At 41.9% G+C, this 24,041-nt stretch overlaps 1 protein-coding gene across 1 annotated transcript; it reads right to left on the minus strand.

The window, feature by feature from the left end:
* Positions 1 to 28: 28 nt before the first annotated feature.
* On the minus strand, positions 29 to 17,865 carry LOC139388057 (serine/threonine-protein phosphatase 2A 55 kDa regulatory subunit B alpha isoform-like). The gene is made up of 10 exons (XM_071134571.1): positions 17,597 to 17,865; positions 6,988 to 7,065; positions 4,695 to 4,792; positions 4,355 to 4,520; positions 4,130 to 4,242; positions 3,825 to 4,002; positions 3,547 to 3,711; positions 3,169 to 3,338; positions 1,939 to 2,030; positions 29 to 1,839 (listed from the first exon to the last, which is right to left on the minus strand). Exons 1-10 carry the CDS (start codon positions 17,601 to 17,603, stop codon positions 1,560 to 1,562), a joined length of 1,347 nt encoding a protein of 448 aa, XP_070990672.1. The 5' UTR covers positions 17,604 to 17,865; the 3' UTR covers positions 29 to 1,559.
* Positions 17,866 to 24,041: the final 6,176 nt, after the last annotated feature.

Raw genomic sequence — 24,041 nt, forward strand, 5'->3', positions numbered from 1 at the left:
TACTTTCACAATTACTGGCATCTGTATATTTCTGAGAACTGAAATACCTTTTTAACTGGAGAATGTGCACATATGCATGTACCCAAGGTGCACAAAAACAAGTCCTTGTATAAGAATGTCATGTACCTGGGGAATAGTCCATATTCATATTTCCATGTGGGGGGTTATCAACAGAGGGATGTCATCCTCAGACTATGGCAGGAATACAGTCTATTCTGAAGCAGAATGTAATGACCAGGGCGTGACACATGAGTAAAAAAAAAAGAAAAAGTATTTACTTTATTCCTGTCATTGTAGATTTACAACAGTTGGATTGTATTTGTAATTATTGTCAAACATCATGATTTCAACCTTCAAATTTCACTGGTGTAGACACAGGCTTGACGAGCAAAATCATGGTAATGGATACTCAGATTCAGGATTTTCCTTGAACCTAGCCACTGTTATGGTGGCAGTTCTTCATGAAATGCCGGCTTAAAACGCTACACACATCTATAACGTTTCAATATGTCATTTGCGTTATACTAATAGAGTACAATGATACAGATCACGTATGATACCTATAGCACTTCTTTGACAACAGAAAACCGTCAACAGGAAAAAAAGAAAGAAAAAAACTCAACAAGACACAGCAAGAACTCTGGTTCCCAGACTCAGTCAATTCTCTCCCAAGCCTTAGCCTGCTAGTCCACTCACAGCAATAAGTCCTCACTGGGCCAGACAGATTGGTTGTGCATCTAGTAGTGTGTGCAGAAAGGACCAGTCACACTACATACATACAACATGCTGTCAGTACATGTTTTAAAGTGTTCCTCTGAGGTGCAGCAGTCCACCACCAGCAGCAACAGCTTTGAGAGACAGCGAGGCTCTTTAATAAGTGTGAGTTTGTTTCCTATGCATGAATTGTTTGTGCGTGCACAAGTGAAGAAATGTGATATGATGAAGGCCGAAACATTAATCTTTTAACCTTGCTTAAATAAAACAAATCATTTAACGGTGAGCAAGCATTGCGCCTTTTCCTTTCCAACTATGAAGACGAAAAAAAATAAAAACTCCAGTTCTTGCAATTGAATTAAAAACAAAAAACAAACAGCTTGGCAGTTGACTAATAAAAAAACATGACTATGGCACCAGACAATGAGAGGAGTTGAACAGGGATAGGGATGGTTCTAGGTGTGTTTTGATTTTTCTAACCATCAGCAAAAAAAAAACAAAAAAAAGTGTGCTTGTCAGACATACATATAAAATGGTGCTCTTTACCCATGTTGCCCTGGGGCTGGGCTGGGCTGGGTGGGGCGATACTTGGCGGGCGGCACACAGATTGGCACAACATCACCGAAACAATAACAAGTTGAGCGACGTGTCACTGTGCCACAGAGGCTGATGGTGGGCAAGAATGAGGTTTCAGTTTTCCACACCTGGAAACATGGCATAGTCTGTTTTGTCCAATGACAGGTTTTGTTGTTGTTGACTGCGACGTTGTTGTCACTCAATCACTGTCCTGGACTAAAATTAGAGGCTGAAGGTAGTGGATGTCATGTCTGCCTTCACGGACACATCTAGTTCACTTTGTCCTGAAATATGTAGAGGTTGTTGGTGGTTGCCACAGCGATGATGTTGTCCTGGGGGTGCCAGGCAGTGTGGAGGATTTTCTTGTTGAAGTCCAGGCTGTCTACACTGATCTCGTCCTTCTTCCGCTTCCCGCCGGCACACACCTTGCGGGGCTTCAGGACCTGCCGTGGCTTACTGCTCTCCCGGGACGCCTCCAGGGTCACATCCCGCCGCTGGCCCCGGTCAAACATCCGGAAGAAGTTGTTGTACGAGCCTGTCATCACCACACTGTAGAGGGAAATAAGGGAGAGGATTAAAACAAGAAATGAAGAACCTATGGCTTGTTATTGTCATTTATGAATACAATGAGAACTTGGCAATGCTAACCTGTCGTTTCCATTCCAGCAGCACTCAAACTTGTCAAAGATGCAGTCGTTCTCATAGAGCGAGCACAGCTTACTCCTGAGGTACTCGTGAACCTGCCATGGAGGGAGACAGACAGGTCAAAGGTCTTCAACATAGAGTCACATACCCGAACCTCAGCTCAGAGTTCACAACAGGGATCAACTCTGGGTATTTAGGAGGGTCATTTTAATTCAAATGATTGAAATGGCTTACAACACCATTAAATAAGTTCAAAGTAAAACTCATTGTTTGGGTTCTAATTTTTTCAAGGTGCAATAGTGCAGCAGTCCGGCAAGAACATAATCTTAGAGAACCCTCTAGTGGACATTGTCTGAACCGGCATAAAGAAAATGAGGTGGGTCAGTCCTTGATAAAAAAACCTACCCGCCGATAAAAATAAATAATTATTCTACCATATATAATAATATACCGGGTGTCAACCCACTCTGCCCACAGTGGGTGAAAACACGCTTTTGGTGATTAAATTTCCCTTCCTTATGTTATAAAATGCATTTTTACCAAGACAAATATGATTATTCATGTTCTGAATTGTTCAGTGGGGTCTCGCTCTAACATTTCATTAACAGTGTATCCATAGTTGGATTTTGTAACCTAATACATTCCATAAAAAGCACAGAGCTCTGCTGACAGAGCGGTGCAGATTTCTCGAAGCAACTTGAGGATTTGACATGTTTCAGTGCTCCGTTGACATTTCACAGAGATAAGCTTGTTTTTGTGAGAAATCTTCACATTAATATGAAAAGCGTATACTAACATATGAAAATGCTACATGTCACGTCTCAAAATCAATATCCATATTACCTCGATATTGTTTTATGTCATGCGGATTCGAGAACAAAGATGAGTTCAATGGGAGCCTGTCTGGTAGCTTAATTCTTGCTCAGCATCCATGCAGTGCAATTTTCCTTATTTTTGACTGGGTTATTATAGAGAGGTGAGGTTTGGACCATTGGTTTTCTTAGAGAATTATCTACACAATTAACATATTTTACCCACTGGTCAAAATATGTGTTTTTTTATTGACACCCTATAATATGCCATTTAGCAGACAGATTTATTCAAAGCGACTTACAGTCATGCATGCACACAAACTACCAAGTCTGTTGACTTTCCCCAACCTCAAACCCCCACACACACACTCCCTCTGCCAGTCCCACCTGGTACGCCCTACACTCCCTCTACCAGTCTCACCTGGAACGTCTCCACAGGCCTGGTCTCCATGTTCAGGTCCCAGATCTTGACAGACAGGTAGTCTCTGGTCATCATGTAGCGTCCGTTGTGGCTGAACTTGACATCCGAGATGGATGAAATGATCTCAGAGAAGAAGGAGCGGTTACTGGGGTCCTCTGGCTCCTCGAACACTGGAGGGGGAGATGAGGTAACATTCATTTATAAACTGCTATTAGCGATAAGTGCATGTTGCTGTGCTAGCTAGCCTTTTCCAAGATATTCCCACATCTGTCCTTAGCAGCGATGTGAATTCATTCAAGCCAGTGGTCAAATGTGTAAGCCCCTAATATAGAGGTTGATGCTGAAGCCTCTAAGTGACTGGTGATCATAGGTACTCACGTTTGGAGTGCTTGTCACATAGCGCTGATGCCCTCATGTCACAGAGGCGGATGGAGCCCTTACTGCTGCTGTAGACAAAGGTGTTGCACTGGTTAGGATGGAACTCAGCTGCTGTGATCACCTCTGTCAGCTCCTCCATGTTGACTGGCTTTATATCCACAATGTCTTGGAGGGGCTAGAGTCAAGGGGGACTAACAACTACTGAGAAGGTATTCAGGATAAACTGGTGGTACACCACACACACACACACACTATAATTAACAGCTGGTTGAGGATACTAAAGCTGCGGTCAGTGATCTCCTGGTGCCAGAGGTTGATGCGCAGGTCGTCTGCAGATAGATATGTCTCATGGTCACTGTTAATTGAGATGGAGTTGATGTGGTAGGTGTGGGCGTTGGCAAACACCCTTCGAGGGCTCGCCTCCACCATAAGGTCCATAGGTCTAAACACGGGCACCTGCAAGGGCACAGAGGGAAGAGTTAGCGGGTGAGGGCCTATGAGTTTGGGCAACACCCACACAGTGACAACAAGTGTCTCTCTATACTATAGCCCCTGGCATGTAATCAACTAGCTAAGCAGGTACCCGAAGTGCAGTGACAGTGTTGGGGTCGATGCAGCGTCCATCCTCCTCTTTCAGGTTGTAACCCTCCAGTCGCTTGTCTCGTTCACTGATCTTCCACAACTTTATAGTTTTGTCTGCCAATCAGAACAGACAAGTATATAAATATATTTAACAGCCAAACAAAGCTCGTACAAAAGTTCACCAGAGAGTGAACTGGCTGTTTGTAGGTGAAGGTAACTGACTAACCGTTAGTGGACAACAGGAACTGAGCTGCGTTCTTCTGGGGCAGCCAGCGGATTTTATTGATCTTCTCCTCAATCTCCAAACTTTTCAAGTAGTCAAACTCGGGCTCATGGCTCTGGAAAGTGCTGTAAACATTGTACTCACTGCGGCACTGTGGCTGACTCTTATTCTGTTAGGAGGAGGAAAAGAGGATATGGAGTAAGGGATGGAGAAAGGCAGAGGAAAGGCTGGAAAATGTTTGCTTTTGTCTTCCTCATCACCTCCTTTTCATTCAAACATAACTGGAATTAATAATGCAGATTTTGAATTCAAACTAAACTTCCAAACAGGCAGCCAGCCATACCTCTATTTCCTGCTGAAAGATGACGACCCTGCCGCCCTTGTCTCCTGTGGCTAGCAGCTCTCCTGAGTGGTTGAACTCCACAGTAGATATGATGTCGGCTGAACAACATCAGGAAAACAAGAAATTAGGCCACAATCATTTTCTATCCAACACTTAAGGAATTTCAGGTCATTGTATCCATGCAAGGGCAGGTAGCATGTCAGCATTACAGGCATTGGATTAGTTAGGGAGTCTGTCTGATGTCTAGGAGCTAGAGTCTTAGGCCTGGATGAGTTGAGGCAGGCCATAGTATTCTACTGAGGATGTGAACGCATCCAAAGCAAACACACAATGATCGGTAACCTAGTTTCTACAGGCCGCAGCACACATTACACCAACAGCAGTATGGAGGCTTTTTAGACAGAGGCTGACACACACGCTTTGTTGCCTATTGGAGCAGAAAGACAATGCCGAGAAAGGTTGCAGCAGGAGGCCATTGTCTGGGCTGAACACCCTGGGGCCGAGGTATGTGGGTGAGTGTTTGTATCGCGTGTAAGGATGGGGAGGCTGAATGCCACGTTGTCAATACACTGACTGACACCCCCCCCCCCCCCACCCCCCATTTACCACACATACATATGCCTAGTGCCAGTCTACAGAGTAACACACACACTAAATCCTTAAGAGATTGACCTACGACCATGAGCAGTGCACACAGTGAATCAGTTCACCTTCTGTGCAGGTTTAGACTGATCTAAGATCCAGACCTACCACTTCAGCCCAGAGGCGGACGCCATGGCGGCGGAGCGTGACACCCACACTGCTCAAATCACAGACAAATGCACCTTTATTAGCCCAATAATGTTGTTGGCAGAATACTGGCTCAGTAGGAATGGTAGACTATAGACTTACGGACACCTGGTAATCTGATGCTCTTCAGCAGCCAACCAGAAATATGTTTCATTCTACAAATCAGGGCTCTCTCTAGGATTGGGTGGTGGTGATGTAGCCCTGAGGTTGGGTACGGGGGAGGTCGAGCATTTAGCATTTTTCAAAAACACACAACTGCGACTTTCTAAAACCTAGAGTCTTATATTATATCAAACACTGTAGCCAACACCGTAGTAGAGTGTTTGATCCTAACTTAAATTAAGGTGGTCTCAATGACACATTTTTCTAGGTTAAATTTAGGGGGTATTCAAAATACAAGTAGGGCTGTGACATACCAGTACTGCAATATTTTTTCTCATGGCAAAAATGAAAACATATGGCTATATCAAGAGGTCAGATCAAGAACTGATTATTATAGGCCTACTAATCTAACAGCCTGACATGACTTTCTCTGAAGAGCGATATTAGTGTAACAGCTCTCTGCCGTGTCTGTTTTCTACCACGTAGCAACACACACACTGAACTATCACAACAACACGCACTTCCTTGCTAGTCAATGCGCTTCCTCCTACTATGGTTGCGGGGATCAAAGCATGTGCCGGCAAAAAACTAAATGCTGTAGCTAACTACCTTCGTCATAATGCTGCCTCACCTAAGGTGATGAGCACATAACTACAAAATAGTGGTTGACTAACACATACAATGTTGGAAAATGTTTATTGCTAAAAGTTCGTTGTCCATTTTCGCTACCATTTTCCTCACACATCATTGGTGTCAACGGGGACGAAGTGGAGGGCTGCCATCCAGCATGGGGGAGGAAAATAATACTATGACTACTGGGGGTGGGCCCAAGGAAGGCCAGAGCAGAGTTAAGAGTTTATTTCTCCTCGCCAAAGTCCTCTGATTGGCTCAGTTCCAACTTCAGACTGTTGTCAAAAAACAAAAATGTGCCAAGTCGAAGCCTATTATTTGCGTATTTTTCGCAATAGGACCTCAAATTACAGTCATGGTACGTAAAACATGTGCAGGTTGGCAGATCTGAGGATTTGCAGGAGATGATATAATTGCTTGGCAACTCGGCATACAGTGCACCTTTGTTGGATGTTCAGACAAACTGTCAGCATGAAAGCAGCAAGCAAGCCACTGTCAGAAATCAACTTCGCAGCCACTCTTGCACATAGTGTTAGACTGTTTGCAAGGATAGCAGTGTGATATTTAGGGAGATTAGGAGACATGGGTGACCACAAGGGAATGCAAGATAAGTAGATGAGCGTGTCTCATTGACTAGGATTTATCCAGCACAATAGTTTACAATAAATTACTAATGATTAACAACTACTAGGACTCCATGATGATTCTGCAACAAGTACTGCCATTGGTCATAGCAACAGTGGTACTGCACAATGTGAGTAAGGGCTCTTACCTTCGGCCACGTCATCATCAATGGCACCCTTCACCTGTGAGAAGCACCACTGCACGTCATTGCTCCCACCTCCAGTTCCTGAAATGGCAGAATGACAGTTACGGATCAAGATATCGCATGACGGTTTACGTTACAAATCTGACAGGAAGAGGAGTTTAGAAGAGAGGGGGGAGCCTGTATCCTGACCATTGCAGTGAGAAAATGTGTAGACAGTCTCAGAAGGTCATTCTGTGTCTGTCTTGGTCTGATCTCGTGCAATAAGCCAATTTGTCTTTAATAACATACTTCATGGACAGACAATACAGTAGAAATTAACAGCAATGGCCTAGGACTGTACTTCCACAGCCTATTGACAATACAACTCGCAGGCACTGAGGCACAGCTCAAGATCAACAGCAGTTAATGTCAAAAGGTCCAACATACACTAGGTCAAAGCAGGGGGAATACTACAGTACGATATTTCTATAATACAGCGCATTTGGAAAGTATTCAAACCCCTTGACCTTTTTCCAATTGTTACATTAGCCTTAAATCTTTTCCCCCCTCAATCTACACACAATACCCCATAATGACAAACAGACCCTTTGCTATGAGCTTTGAAATTGAGCTCAGGTGCATCCTGTTTCCATTGATCATCCTTGAGATGTTTCTACAACTTGATTGAAGTCCACCTGTGGTAAATTCAATTTATTGGACAGGATTTGGAAAGGCACACATCTGCCTAAGGTCCCAGTTGACAGTGCATGTCAGAGCAAAAACCAAGCCATGAGGTCGAAGGAATTGTCCGTAGAGCTCCGAGACAGGATTGTGTCGAGGCACAGATCTGGGGAAAGGTACCAAAACTTCTGCAGTATAGAAGGTCCCCAAGAACACAGTGGCCTCCATTTTTCTTAAATGGAAGAAGTTTGGAACCACCAACTCTTCCTAGAGCTGGCTGCTCAGCCAAACTGAGCAATCGGGGGAGAAGTGGCCAGACGGAAGCCACTCCTCAGTAACAGACACATAACAGCCCGCTTGGGAGTTTGCCAATAGGCACCTAAAAAAACTCAAGACCATGAGAAACCAGATTCTCTGGTCTGATGAAATCAAGATTGAACTCTTTGGGCTAAATGCCAAGGGTCACATTGAGAGGAAACCTGGCACCATCCCTACAGTGAAGCATGGTGGTGGCAGAATAACGCTGTGGGGATGTTTTTCAGCAGCAGGGACTGGGAGACTAGTAATGATCGAGGGAAAGATGAATGGAGCAAAAGTACTGAGAGATCCTTGATGAAAACCTGCTCCATAGTGCTCAGGACTTTAGACTGGGGCGAAGGTTTACCTTACAACAGGACAACAACCCTAAGCACACAGCCAAGACAATGCAGGAGTGACTTCGGGACAAGTCTCTGAATGTCCTTGAGTTGCCCAGTCAGTGCCAGGACTTGAACCCGATTTAACATCTCCGGAGAGACCTGAAAATAGCTGTGCAGCGACCCACCCCATCCAACCTGACAGAGCTTGAGAGGATCTGCAGAGAAGAATGGGAGTAACCCAAATACAGTGCCAAGCTTGTAGCAACATACCCAAGAAGACTCGATGCTGTAATTGCTGCCAAAGGTGTTTCAACAAAGTACTGAGTAAAGGGTCTGAATACTTATGTAAATGTGATATTGCAGTTAGTATTTAGTTGTAATATTTTTTTCTTTCTTTGAAAAACCTGTTTTTGTCATTATGGGGTATTGTGTGTAGATTGATGAGGATTTAAAAAAAAAAAATTTTAGAATACTGCTGTAACGTAACAAAATGTGGAAAAAGTCAAGGGTCTGAATACTTTCCGAATGCACTGTAGATCAGAAATATAAAACTTTCCCCAAAAAGATGTGCACAGCCAGCCTCAAATTTGTCAATATCAAAATCTCTCTCTCTTGCTGGGTTAATACAGGTACAGTATAACTAGTCCTGACAGGTACTTGATTGAAAACTGCCATTACACAATGAAACAGGTTGAGTTGTACATTTCCACGTGATCATTTATTTCATTGCACAATGAAACTTGTGAGATTTGTCCATACAAATATAAGTTTGGGGTGTAGATTGGTTAGGTGTGTGATAACTGCAGGAGGAACGGTTATGACAATGAGGTTCTCAATGCAGAGGGGGAAGCCTAATGTCCTATCGATAAAAGGCAATGGGATTGGTTTATTTTCTGAAATTAGGTTGTCATCTGCCTCTGCAGAAAATTGTGATACAAGCACCATAGAGCCATTTGGCAACAAGTAATAACTTATTCCATCTAGGGCTGGGCAAAATGGCCTAGAAATCAAATCTAGATTATTCCAAATGTATGGGCAAAAAACAAAAAAAAAGCTTTGTTGTACAATTAAAAAGGTCAAATACACTGCATTTCAAACATTCAGCAATAATCTAATGAATTGAGCTTGTGAAATTAGGGTAAATATAAACTTTTTTGCAGTAATCATTGATCTGGCACTCATGTCTGTCCATGAAAATGCCCTTTTTGTTACAAATTTATCCAGAACCATGCATTATGCATTTTCACTAATAATTACTAACCTCTTGTAGCACGCATTATTGAAAATCACAGGTTTCAAACAACTTCAAGCACAATCCAACATGCTAGTGAATAGCCAGATAATGTTTTTTCAAGTTGCCACCTACTTGCTATTTAAAAAAAGGCATAACAGTTGAATTGTTATGAACACACCCTTCTGTCCATCTGAAAAGGATGTTAGCCTTTCCACTTTGTTCCGATTTTGAAATCAAGGAGCTTACTTTATTTTGCAGAATGAGAACAAGTTGCCAATTCCTTATAAAATAGTGTTGGGTGCTCATTGCATTTATAAAACAGACTAGACAGTATAAGTCTTTGGCTAAAATGATGCTAGCGCTACATGGTAACGCAATGCAACACGCAATCAATTGAGCATTCATTTTCCAGAATCAATGTTCAATGATCCTACTAAAACAGGAGTGTCTTCTCTGAGAGCAAATTACGTAGTTAGAACATAAAAAGGTATTGGTAGAAGGGTCAACTTCCTCTAATTCAGTAAAATAATTTCTCAGTGTGCTTTGATGTTAATATGACTGATTCTGTTGGACCAAACCTCAAAAGCAAATAGCGAGTTAGAAGAAATCTCTCAACTTCGTTGGTGTGAGTGGCAGGGGCTTGGTGTCTGTGTGTGTAAACAGAGAGGAAGAGGCAAAGCGAGAGGTTTCACTATTGCCAAAATCTGCCCAAAATATTTTGGACCTAAGCTTGTCGCCAGCCTTCCAGCCTTTGGGACGACGACGACGATTGTTAGGGCAGGGACATGAGTATCTCGTCATTATATTCAGATCTCCGGTGTAAATGGGAAGGTGCACACAGCACAGATGGAGCGAAGGAGATGAGACCAAAAAGACAACAGAGGACATAATCGCTCATAAAAACAAAAAATACAAAACCTTGATTCTTGTGATACAGGTATTTTGAATATTGCGCAAAACATGAACCCGAATGAATTCGATATAAATCGACCAGTCCTAATTCCATCATTAGAGAGGCATTGCAAAGGCATATTTAGCTGGCTAACTTACAATACATGCTGGAAGGCAGACAGGCCTATATTTAGAGCGCTGCCTACTTTGTCACACTGAATAGGGAAGTCGATTGAATGGGCTGCTGCACAGTCACTATGGGGAGTTCTTTCTAGAGTGCCCAGTTAAATTGTGCATAAGAGGATTGATTTACAGTGGGGCAAAAAAAGTATTTAGTCAGCCACCAATTGTGCAAGTTCTCCCACTTAAAAATATGAGAGAGGCCTGTAATTTTCATCATAGGTACACTTCAACTATGACAGACAAAATTAGATTTTTTTTCTCTCCAGAAAATCACGTTGTAGGATTTTTAATGAATTTATTTGCAAATTATGGTGGAAAATAAGTATTTGGTCAATAACAAAAGTTTCTCAATACTTTGTTATATACCCTTTGTTGGCAATGACAGAGGTTAAAATGTTTTCTGTAAGTCTTCACAAGGATTTCACACACGGTTGCTGGTATTTTGGCCCATTCCTCCATGCAGATCTCCTCTAGAGCAGTGATGTTTTGGGGCTGTTGCTGGGCAACACAGACTTTCAACTCCCTCCAAAGATTTTCTATGGGGTTGAGATCTGGAGACTGGCTAGGCCACTCCAGGACCTTGAAATGCTTCTTACGAAGCCACTCCTTTGTTGCCCGGGCGGTGTGTTTGGGATCATTGTCATGCTGAAAGACCCAGCCACGTTTCATCTTCAATGCCCTTGCAGATGGAAGGAGGTTTTCACTCAAAATCTCACGATACATGGCCCCATTCATTCTTTCCTTTACACGGATCAGTCGTCCTGGTCCCTTTGCAGAAAAACAGCCCCAAAGCATGATGTTTCCACCCCCATGCTTCACAGTAGGTATGGTGTTCTTTGGATGCAACTCAGCATTCTTTGTCCTCCATACACGATGAGTTGAGTTTTTACCAAAAAGTTATATTTTGGTTTCATCTGACCATATGACATTCTCCCAATCTTCTTCTGGATCATCCAAATGCTCTCTAGCAAACTTCAGATGGGCCTGGGCATGTACTGGCTTAATCAGGTTGGCACTGCAGGATTTGAGTCCCTGGCGGCGTAGTGTGTTACTGATGGTAGGCTTTGTTCGTTTGGTCCCAGCTCTCTGCAGGTCATTCACTAGGTCCCCCCGTGTGGTTCTGGGATTTTTGCTCACCGTTCTTGTGATCAGTTTGACCCCACGGGGTGAGATCTTACGTGGAGCCCCAGATCGAGGGAGGTTATCAGTGGTCTTGTATGTCTTCCATTTCCTAATAATTGCTCCAACAGTTGATTTCTTCAAACCAAGCTGCTTACCTATTGCAGATTCAGTCTTCCCAGCCTGGTGCAGGTCTACAATTTTGTTTCTGGTGTCCTTTGACAGCTCTTTGGTCTTGGCCATTGTGGAATTTGGAGTGTGACTGTTTGAGGTTGTGGACAGGTGTCTTTTATACTGATAATAAGTTCAAACAGGTGCCATTAATACAGGTAACGAGTGGAGGACAGAGGAGCCTCTTAAAGAAGAAGTTACAGGTCTGTGAGAGCCAGACATCTTTCTTGTTTGTAGGTGACCAAATACTTATTTTCCACCATAATTTGCAAATAAATTCATTAAAAATCCTACAATGTGATTTTGTGGATTTTTCCCCCTCATTTTGTCTGTCATAGTTGAAGTGTACCTATGATGAAAATTACAGGCCTCATCTTTTTAAGTGGGAGACCTTGCACAATTGGTGGCTGACTAAATACTTTTTTGCCTCACTGTATTTATTTATTTTTTATTTATTTTTATTTTATTTCTAAAATGGTTAAACTAGTGAGAAATATGTGACTGCAAAAATCTGTGAATTTGCTTAATTTACCATCCTAAATTAAAACTGAATTATTGTGGCATATCTAATTAATGTACGTTGCTCTACTTTCCATGATGTGGACTGTGCGTATTACTACATCACACACGTGGATGCTTTGACCAGATCGAATTACACATCCTTTTTACCTCAGATTGGTGACGATGACAAGATCAGTTGCTTAAAACAGATCAACATATTTTGTTTTGTACTATTGATTTTGTCATAGGCTGCTGGGCCACCAGCCAATACACTGATTTGACAGTCAAACTACGACTTAAATGCAGACAACCGTTGTCATGGTTGATATCCTATGGCGGGTCGTGATTTGTTGAGGTTAACAGAAAAAGTGATTGGTTCCGTTTTCCGTGATGGCAGCCTCCCAAAATCAACATCTGCCATTTCATAATATAGAAATGAGCCTTCTACAAGTTCTCATCTAACCAACCATATATAGGTTATTCCAAGTTTCCATGTGGCCTTAGAATAGTGTTATTTTAAAACTGCACTACACCCCAAACGTTTGCTGCCGGTTCTATTGATTTCACCCTGATATCCAAGGAACCGATTAACAAAACAAATGTGTTGCGTTACAGTTACCGTGTTGGCAACACCTCAAAATGTAGCTAGCTCTCTTCTAGAAATTGTCCATCAACCAGTGATGTACACAGTATTCCCAGATTGTTTTTGTTTTTTTGTCGTGTTGATTTTAACAGGATGTGCAACCTCAATTTATTTCAACATGATAATTGAGTGATTGAAAAAAAAAAGTGTTGTGGTGATCTTTCTGTTTTGGTGAACCTGTATCATTCCAAAACGTAGCCAACTGTGTTCTGCAGGTTGTCATCAAACCAGTGAGGTAAAAATATTTTGAGTTGGTTTTTGAGTTGTGGTAGTTTCAACAGCGCATGACTGAAACATTGTTGCATTTAAACTTTAGACCACCGGTTAGTCTGAGGAACATAATAAAAATATACAGTTGAAGTCGGAAGTTCAAACACCTTAGCCAAATACATTTAAACTCAGGTTCACAATTCCTGACATTTAATCCTAGTAAAAAAAAATCAGTTTTAGGTCAGTTAGGATTACTACTTTATTTTAAGAATGCGAAATATCAGAATAATAGTGGAAAGAATCATTTATTTCAGCTTTTATATATTTCATCACATTCCAAGTGGGTAGGAAGTTTACATACACTCAATTAGTATTTGGTATTTCCACAAATTTCCCGCAATAAGTTGGTTGAATTTTGAAACCATTCCTCCTGACAGAGCTGGTGTAACTGAGTCAGATTTGTAGGGCTCCTTGCACACCCACGCCTTTTCAATTCTGCCCACACATTTTCTGTGATTGAGGTCAGGGCTTTGTGATGGCCACTCCAATAGCTTGACATTGTTGTCCTTAACTACTTGACGCACCCACCCCGTTAGCGGGATCATTTTCATCAACATCCGCTGAATTGCAGAGCGCCAAATTCAAATTACTAAAAATATAAAATTTTCATGAAATCACAAGTGCAATATAGCAAAACACACCTTAGCTTGTTGTTAATCCACCTGGGTGTCAGATTTCAATAAAGCTTCTCGGCGAAAGCTATCCAAGCGTTTATGTAAGCACATCTCTCTCAGTAGACAAAATATTACAAACAGCTAGCAGCCAAGTAGATTGGTCACGAATTTCAGAAAAGCAATAAATTAAATCGCTTACCTTTGATGATCTTCGGATGTTTGCGCTCACGAGACTCCCAGTTACACAATAAATGTTAATTTTGTTCCATAAAGATTATTTTTATATCCAAAATACCTCAATTTGTTTGACGCGTTATGTTCAGAAATCCACAGGCTCTAGCGGTCACGACATCGCAGACGAAAATTCCAAATAGTATCCGTAAAGTGCGTAGAAAGATGTCAAATGTTTTTTTATAATCAATCCTCAGGTTGTTTTTACAATATATAATCGATCATATGTCAACTGGAATGTAGCTTCTTCCAAAGGAGAGAGAGAAAATGGCCGTTGCGCATGAAAAACTCTGCTGGCACCCAGCCATCAACTGACGCGATGGGTTCTTTCTCGCTCATTTTTCAAAATAAAAGCCTGAAACTATGTCTAAAGACTGTTCACAGCTTGAGGAAGCCATAGGAAAAAGGAATCTGGTTGATATCCCTTTAAATGGAGGCAAGGCATCCAATGGAACAGAGAGCTTTCAGGAAAAACAGCACTTCCTTGTTGGATTTTCCTCAGGTTTTCACCTGCAATATCAGTTCTGTTATACTCACAGACAATATTTTGACAGTTTTGGAAACTTGAGTGTTTTCTATCCCAATTATATGCATATTCTAGTTTCTGGGCCTGAGAAATAGGCAGTTTCAAATGGGTACGGTTTTTAGCCTAAAACAAAAATACTGCCCCCTACACTCAAGAAGTTAAGCCATTTTGCCACAACTTTGGAAGTATGCTTGGGGTCATTGTCCATTTGGAAGACCCATTTGCAACCAAGCTTTAACTTCCTGACTGATGTCTTGAGATGCTTCAATATATCCACATAGTTTCCCCCTCCCTCATGATACCATCTATTTAGTGAAGTGCACCAGTCCCTCCTGCAGCAAAGCATCCCCACAACATGATGCTGCCACTCCCGTGCTTCACGGTTGGGATGGTGTACTTCGGCTTGCAAGCATCCCCTTTTTTCCTCCAAACAGAACGATTGTCATTATGGCCAAACAGTTCTATTTTTGTTTCATTAGACCAGAGGACATTTCTCCAAAAAGTACGATCTTAGTCCCCATGTTTAGTTGCAAACCATAGTCTGCCTTTTTTATGGCGGTTTTGGAGCAGTGGCTTCTTCCTTGCTGAGCGGCCTTTCAGGTTATGTCGATATAGGACTCGTTTTACTGTATAGACACTTTTGTACCTGTTTCCTCCAGCATCTTCACAAGGTCCGTTGCTGTTGTTCTGGGATTGATTTGCACTTTTCGCACCAAAGTACATTCATCTCAAGGACACAGATCGCGTCACCTTCCTGAGCGATATGACGGCTATGTGGTCCCATGGTGTTTATACTTGCGTACTATTGTTTGTACAGATGAACATGGTACTTTCAGGCGTTTGGAAATTACTCCAAAGATGAACCGGACTTATGGAGTTCTACAAAAAAAATTCTGAGGCCTTGGCTGATTTCTTTTGATTTTCCCATGATTTCAAGCAAAAAGGCACAGTTTGAAGGTAGGCCTGAAATGCATCCACAGGTACACCTCTAATTGACTCAAATCAAGTTAATTAGCCCAAAGCCATGAAATAATTTTCTGGAATTTTCCAAGCTGTTTAAAGGCACAGTCAACTTAGTGTATGTAAACTTCTGACCCACTGGAATTGTGATACAGTGAATAATAAGTGAAATAATCTGTCTGTAAACAATTGTTGGAAAAATTACTTGTCATGCACAAAGTAGATGTCCTAACAGACTTGCCAAAACTATAGTTTGTTAACAAGAAATTTGTGGAGTGGTTGAAAAACTATTTTTAATGACTCTGGACATGAAGTAGTTGTGCTTTTGTATTGTTATGACTCCATGGGGCCTACTAGAGTGAATGGGCTGCTTATTCTTTAACATTATATGATGCTGTGTGTGACTTCTGCAGCCTGTCTATCAGTCGTGTCTATGTGTTTGACCAAAATTAGCTCTCCTTCAGTGCCATAGAGTGCACAGGTATTAAGGTCACTGTTCTTTCAGGACCATTAGTCTGTCACCTTTGATGTGACATAGTTGTCCCTTTTGGTGATGGTGTTATAGTGGTGTTGGCTATCATGAGTTGTGTAAACAGTGCATTATTTTATGCTGTGTGTCACGTTGTGTCTATGCCGGTTCGGTCTTTGTGTGTGCGGCAGCCCGAAGCACGGCCAGGCCTGTTAGATTCATTCAAAAATTATTGCTCCTCCTTCAATAGAACTAGAATGGTCCAACTACAGTAGATATGTAGGGCGCATTAAGTTAAGCTATGTTTTTAGTTATTTTCTTGATTTTTTTTGTCCCTCTGAAGGCCTAGGTTCTATAGTCACAGTTCACCACTGCAGAAATCACCAAAATGGGTTTGCCCAGCCTACACTAAATCTCATGCATAATCTGAGTCATAGCTAGATGCATTCTGCATTAGATTGACTTCAGCCAGGTATTTATCATCACACCTAGCAATCCACCTGAGGGAAATGGCAGTTATATTGTGTTGATAATCTTCATTTTCAAGCACACGTAAATATTAAATCAAATCCCATATCCAGTTGAATTACATCCAGCTGTAAAACTCAACTGTGACTCATGGCTTAATCCATGATGGCGGTGGGGCATTAAAGGTGGACATCGTACAGGTATGAGCAAGCTGCTGTTCAGAAGAGGCAAGTCATCATTCACTAATCTTTCACATCATGACTCCCGCTCAACTCGCCAGTCAGTCTGCGGCGACTGGCGAACCTGCTAAATGTGTTAAGATAATAGCCTTCCATTGCAAGACATCATATAGAAATGGTGGTTCGAGAACGTGAACGTGCTATCCCACAATGCAGGACAGAGGAAACTCACAAATGCCACCGGTGTCTCTCTCAAAGTTTAGGTTAGCTTGCTGCGCACAGGCCTAGCAAGCTACCAGTAGCTAGTTAGCTAACGTGATAGTACTATCACATTATGGATAATTTAGCAAGCTAGCTAGCTTGACTAACAATAATTGGTCGCATGGCTAACTCACCTCATCTTAGACAGTTAGCTACCATAGCCACAATGGTAACGGAAAGTATAGTCTTTGGTATAACTGTGGCTAGCAACAGTATAATACTAACTGTTAGCTTGAAATGACAGCGATGCATATTAGCTAGTTATGATGTGTGAGAGGAACGTGGAGCTAGGACCCCAGTGATGATGATTGGTTCAGGGCCAGTGATATGTCATGAGTTACCTTACTTAGTTAACGTTAGTTAGCTTTAGCAGTTAGTTAAGTTAGCTAGACTTGCAGTTACCTCTAAACACAGTATTGTTTATATATAACGTCATTACCGCCGGTATATTTCCTAGCTAACGTTAGCAGCTAGCTAGATAGATATATATATATTGCAATGCTATATTTAGACTTCTCTAGCTAGCTACAGTTCCGTTATTACCACCGGTAGCTAGCTATGTGTCTTATCAGTTAGTTAGCTAGCTACCATTACCTGCCATGGCGAGTGGGATTCTAGCCGCGCGCTCGATTCCCGGGCTTGTATGTCCGGGTATGGACTCGTGCAAGCGGTATTTCTCAAATGATGGCGCTATATAGTGGGACAGACGTTGCGGGCCACCCTCCTGCTTGACTTTCTTTCCTCCCTCTCCCGGCTTGTTCAATCACTCGCGCACCCTCCCGGACAAGTCCTTCCAACACCAGCCATTCGCAGACAGTTCAAAATGGCGCTACCGCGTCTGGTCTTTTTCCACTACGGTCCATGCTATCTGGGATCCTTGGGACGTCCCAACTCTGACGTTTACTCTTCTTCTTCTTTGTACGGGGCTTTCGGGTAGACTAGACGCTATGCCGTTCACAGTTTGGAAAGTGCATAGCACATTTGTTCACGAGATAAGGAAAAGGATATTGCACCGCCATCTAACCCGATACACCACTATCCTCACCACCCCCTCCCACTACTTTGGCCCAAACATAACCTACTCCAGGCCATAGGGCTGGGAGGCTGCAACCCCTTCTCTCAAACCCCCCTGTAGTTATTCTGCACTAAAATCTCTGATAACCAAAAACTTCTCTGCGGCTGCTACTACCTGGAAACTTCAACCTGTCTCACTAGCACAGGACATTTCTGATCCCCAGCAACATGACCACCCACACAATTGAAACACTCCTCTTTTTCAACTGAAACTACACATTATTTTGTGTATGCCCTCCTCCACACTTCTCACACCTCAGAATCTACCTCCTACATACTCCTGCAACATAATAATAATTTATTACATTTCTATAGCGCTTTTCATGGAATCTCAAACTGCTTGACGAGCAAAAAAAACAAACAAGCAATATATCATGAAAGGTCAGCCAGTAGAGGCCAATCATTTGAAAGCTGCATCCTCTGCAGATATAGAGGATCAGTTCATGGCTTGAACCATCAGCGGATGGTAGACAATGGTGATGATCTTGTTGAGGGCAAGACTGGGAACCAGACCGAGTCTTATAGCCACTGGACTTCTCCTCTTCCTCTCTGTATAACACCCACTTGGGTGATGCCTCAGCAGCTCTGGGCACCAGAAGACTCACCACACCAGTCATCTTCATTATGAACCCTCTGCCTCAGCACTGCTGTATTTCTGTATCTCCCATTCCTATCACGCTTCAGACGACTCCTCAAATTATGTTCTCAAAAGATCTTGAATTGGAAGCCAGGTGAAACAAAGAAGATGGTACTGTGTCCAGATGCATTGTTCAGACAAAAGCTAGCTAGCCAAGCCAAAAAGTGTTAACCTGTCAGTCAGTCTGAAAATCTGTGGCTCAAAAAACGCCAGATATATGCAATAAATACTTGATGTTATCAAATACAAAAGAGCTGATTTAAAAAACAACAATTATAAAGTAAAAAAACAAAACATGTACACATTTACAGGAGCTCTGTGCTAAGGCTGCTACTAGGGCGCCATGGTGACTATAACGTGACCATAAACATGTTATCAGGCTACTGCTTTCGTCCTGAGTCTTGAAACGAGCAGCTGAGCAGCATACACACAAAACATCTAAACAAGTCCATCTAACGTTACACTATTGAAGTTGTAAATGTTCTAGGGTCTTCTTCTTGTGAATTTCCCGGCGGATTAGACGCTTTTCGTGTATTGCTGCCTTTCTCAGTTGGGGATGTGCATTCCACATTGTAACAAAACAAAACATTTAAGGGAAAGGGGAAATGGGAAAAACTTAAGTTGCACCGCCATCTAAACCTGCACCTAAACACTATCCCCCAAAACCCACCACCCCATCCCATTACTTGACCCTAAACGATCCTACACCAGGCCATAGGCTGGTGGATAGAACCCTTTTTCTCAAAACTTCCTGTAGATCTTCTGCACTTAAATCTCTCACACTCAAATCTTTCCCTCCCGATGCAACTACCACATCTATCGTCTGTGATTTCCGCTCCATCAGTGCACTACGTTGATCACCGTGGCTATAAACGCAAGAAATCTAACCTTACTAAAACAGCCTCTCTGGGTCTCACTCCTGAAGAGTCTACTCAATGAGGGGCTCCCAGTCAACTCACTCACCCTTTGGCTATCTTTTATACTCTTCACCGCCTCACCACTCTGGCAATCTCAACCTGTCTCTCTCTCACAGGGCACTTCGGATCCCAGCTACATGGGCACCCCCACAGTTGACACACAGTGCTTTCTTTATTCCACCTGTACACTCTCTATGACTATGCCCTCCTGCAAATTGCTCACATTGTGGGATCTCCCTTTTACATACTGCTGCAACATGTCCGAATCCTTGGCACCTAAAGCACCGAAGCAGGTTCGGAACATAGGCCCTCACAGAATAGCAAATATAACCTAACCTGACCATATCAGAAGAAACTCTGTGTCAAAGCTCAAGACAGACAGAGCATTTGTTAACCACTCAACACAGAATAGCCGAATGTGCACACTTCATTTGAAATCGTTTGGAGAATAACCTTTCTATTTTATTAAAGCTATGTTCAACTGTATTCTTCATACTATAAAATAAGAAAAAATAATGCCACAGAATTCTAAGCACATCTTGTCTGCTAAATTAACTAATATAGCCCACAGCCATATGCCATAGCCATATCAGGGCCTAACATAAGGACAAGTCAGAGTATGCTATTCTGTTATTCTGAAAAAGACTGTCTAAAATAAATAATGGATTTATTTTGATGGTGTAGGCTATATTAATTAACTTATTATACTTTTTAAAAACGTAGATGTTCCAAAGGTCTGCATCAGTGGCTTGTAGGCTATGCATGGAAGCCAGGAGATGCTAAACATGTTTATGTTAATTAACTGTCAATTACCATGAGACCGGCAGTTATTTGCTTGACAAAATGTCATAACCGCCACAGCCCTACTCCTACTGGTCCAAAATCATCTCTGGTAGAAATCTCAGGGCATACATTGAAAGTCTCCCCTACACCCGCCACTGCAGGTAGGCCCACTTCAACCTGGACTGGCTCAACCTCAGAGCGCTCACCACTGCTGTCGGACTTCCTTTCTCAAGGGAACACGAAGACCTATAAGTCATATTACTTGGTTTGTAATCCTTGTTAAGTATCTTGCTAGCTGGATCGAATTTTCCGTTAGCTAGCCAGATAAATGTTGAGCAACATTAGCCAACTTAACTGATCAAATAACTGAGTTTATGGTGTGAAAATTAGCTGGCTAATAAAGTCAGACAGCTAACGTTAGCTAGCTAACGTTACAACATCAGATGAGCTAACGCTAGTAACCTAACCAATTCTCTATAGTATTAACTGGTATATGACTCCTTGACGTTACCTCAAAGTTATAACGTGTTAGTTGCTGACTGGACCCTGGCAATCTGTGTGAAATGTTAACTAGCTAACAAACTATCTGTGAACTAATGTTTTCCCTCTACAGTATGTGGTTAATTTTCTGAATGAGAGAATTAGGTGAAAATGATACAGTGGATTCAGGGATCAAGTGTAGCTGGAGCTGGGCCTGGCTTAAGCTGGATGCCACTATATCGGTGAAAGGAACACCACACACTTTTTCAATATAGTGGATAAAAAGGGTGTATTCTCTGCCTGAAAAATATAAATTATGCCAACAAAGAGTATCATGCTCTGCTGACACATTGTAGAACAGATGTCCACAGGCAGAAAGTGTACAATGTAGTAATGTGCAGTGTAGCCCGAAGATATTGCCTTTGTTTTATTGAACTTGACAGTAACATCTGTGTGTGAGTGAGGGGGGATTATTACATTGTTTACTCAGTGAATGTTATTTTTGCACAGATGTAGCCTTGTGCACTTGATCGATGTCTACTATAGTGGCCACTATAATAGAGCAAAAAATAGAATGCCTGTTTGTTTCATTCCATTTTTACTTTAAGACAACAAATAACATTGGATTGCTTTCTTTAATGTATTTAGCTGTGAGTTAGGTTTACATTAACCACTTTATTTTACACACAGAGACTGATCATGTAGATCATATTCTTTGTTGTTTAATTAGTAAAAACCTGCATTTCCCCCTAGCAGGGATTTTTTTTACATTTTCACCTTTTTGGGCCCTCACCAGTTTGCATCCCTGCATATTCATCATCTCCAGCACCACCACAACATCAACATGTGAAAATGGCACCTTTCTATGTTTGAGGAAAAAAACAAGAGGAAGATAAGTGTTTCCAGTGACATTGGTGTGCATCGTGTGATTTTAACCAATTATGAGTAGGCATTGACTGCTAATTGTCTACTAATTGGTTGATTATGTCATTGGAAATGCTTCTATCTTTTTTTACTACAAAACATAGAAACACTCCATTTTCACATATGTTGATGTTGGGTGGTGCTGGAGATGATGAATATGAAGTTGAGCAATTTAGAATTGTCCCTTTAAATGGTTATGTTAGGTAAGCGTTATGCTTAAAGTTAGAGTAGGGGTTAAAGTTAGAGTTTAGGGTAGCGATGTCCCAAGGTTTTCCGATAGCACTAAAGTAACGTCGGGAGAGTGATTGGTGTGGAGTCAGGCGCAGAGAGCAGAAGTTTCACGGGAAAAAACGCTTTAATGTCCTCAGTAAACAGGAACAGGTACAAAAATGGGTGAAGCCAAAACACAGGCGCAACACAACCCAAAGACCACTGTTATATAAACCGGACAGCGAAAACCCCAAATCAACAATATACCACCTACGTACAATAACAACAAGCCCGCACAACCACAAGCGGGCTAAACGAACTTAAATAACACCCATCCCAAAACCCCAACAAGGAACAGGTGAAAACAATTAGACAAAAACAAACGAAAAGGAAAAGGGGATCGGTGGCAGCTAGTAGACCGGCGACGACAACCGCCGAGCGCCACCCGAACAGGAAGGGGAGCCACCTTCGGTGATATTCGTGACAACTAACCCTTCCACCATAGCCACAAAGTCAGATTATACAGTACCAAAATCATATTCCAAAACCAAAAAGTCAAAATTGGCTACAAAATCAAGTATGGGTAACTGCAAACATGGAGTGTCAAATCACATTTGATTTTATTTGACCCGTTTGAGTGTGTCTGAAAGTGGGCGTTGCAAAAGAAGTGGGTGGATCAACGGCGATGGATGTAACATCAGCGCTTCAATATTGGTTAGACCGGCCACAGCCAGGTGCACCACGGGTCAGTTTAATGTTTACATAGCAGGTGAAGAGAACTACTGTTAGATTAGACTAGATTAGAGTTTAGTTGTCACATGTACAGGGTTGCAGATGTAATTACAGGGTACAATGAAATTCTTGAGCTCAAAGAGATCCAACAATGCAGGACAAAGCCAAATAAACAATATAGTGTTGGTCCCATGTATCATGAGCTGAAATAAAAGATCCCAGAAATGTTCTATATGCACAAAATGCTTATTTCTTTAAAATGCTAAAATTTGTTTACATCCCTATTAGTGAGCATTTCTCATTTGCCAAGACAATCCACCCACCCATTTCAAGAAGCTGATTAAACAGCATGATCATTACACAGGTGCATCTTATGCTGGGGCCAATAAAAGGCCACTCTAAAATGTGCAGTTTTGTCACACAACAACACAATGCCACAGATGTCTTAAGTTTTGAGGGTGCAATTGGCATGGTGACTTCAGGAATGTCCACCAAAACTGTTGCCAGAGAATTGAATGTTAATTTCTCTACCATAAGCAACCTCCTACGTTGTTTTAGAGAATTTGGCAGTACGTCCAACAGGGCACACAACTGCAGACCATGTGAATGGTGTCGTGTGGGCAAGCGGTTTGCTGAAGTTAACGATATCAACAGAGTACCCCATGGTGTCGGTGGGGTTATGGTTTGGGCAGAAATATACTACGGACAATGAACACAATTGCATTTTATCGAATGGCAATTTGAATGCACAAAAATAGAGTGACAAGATCCAGAGGCCCATTGGGAGGCCCATTTCTTTTAAGGTATCTGTGACAGATGCATATCTGTATTCCCAGTCACGTGAAATGAATAAATTAGAGCCTAATCAATTTACTTCAAATGACTGATTTCCTCATATGTATCTCAATAAAATCTTAGAAATTGTTGCATGTTGTGTTTTTTTGTTTTGTTCAGTATATAATAAAAATAGATAATAACAATACAAATAATAATACATACATACTGTACACTACTGTGGACACCTGCTCATCGAATATCTAATTCCAAAATCATGGGCATTAATATGGAGTTGGTTCCCCCTTTACTGCTATCACAGCCTCCACTCTTCTGAGAAGGCTTTCCACTAGATGTTGGGTTATTGCTGCAGTGACTTGCTTCCATTCAGCCACAAGAGCCTTAGTGAGGTCGTGCACTTCCACAAAAATCTCGACAAACCGTTCTGTATGGACCTCGCTTTATCCATGGGGGCATTGTCATGTTGAAACAGGAAAGTGCCTTCCCC

This window comes from Oncorhynchus clarkii, chromosome 29 (genome assembly GCF_045791955.1).
Source record: "Oncorhynchus clarkii lewisi isolate Uvic-CL-2024 chromosome 29, UVic_Ocla_1.0, whole genome shotgun sequence".
Classification (NCBI taxonomy): domain Eukaryota; kingdom Metazoa; phylum Chordata; class Actinopteri; order Salmoniformes; family Salmonidae; genus Oncorhynchus; species Oncorhynchus clarkii.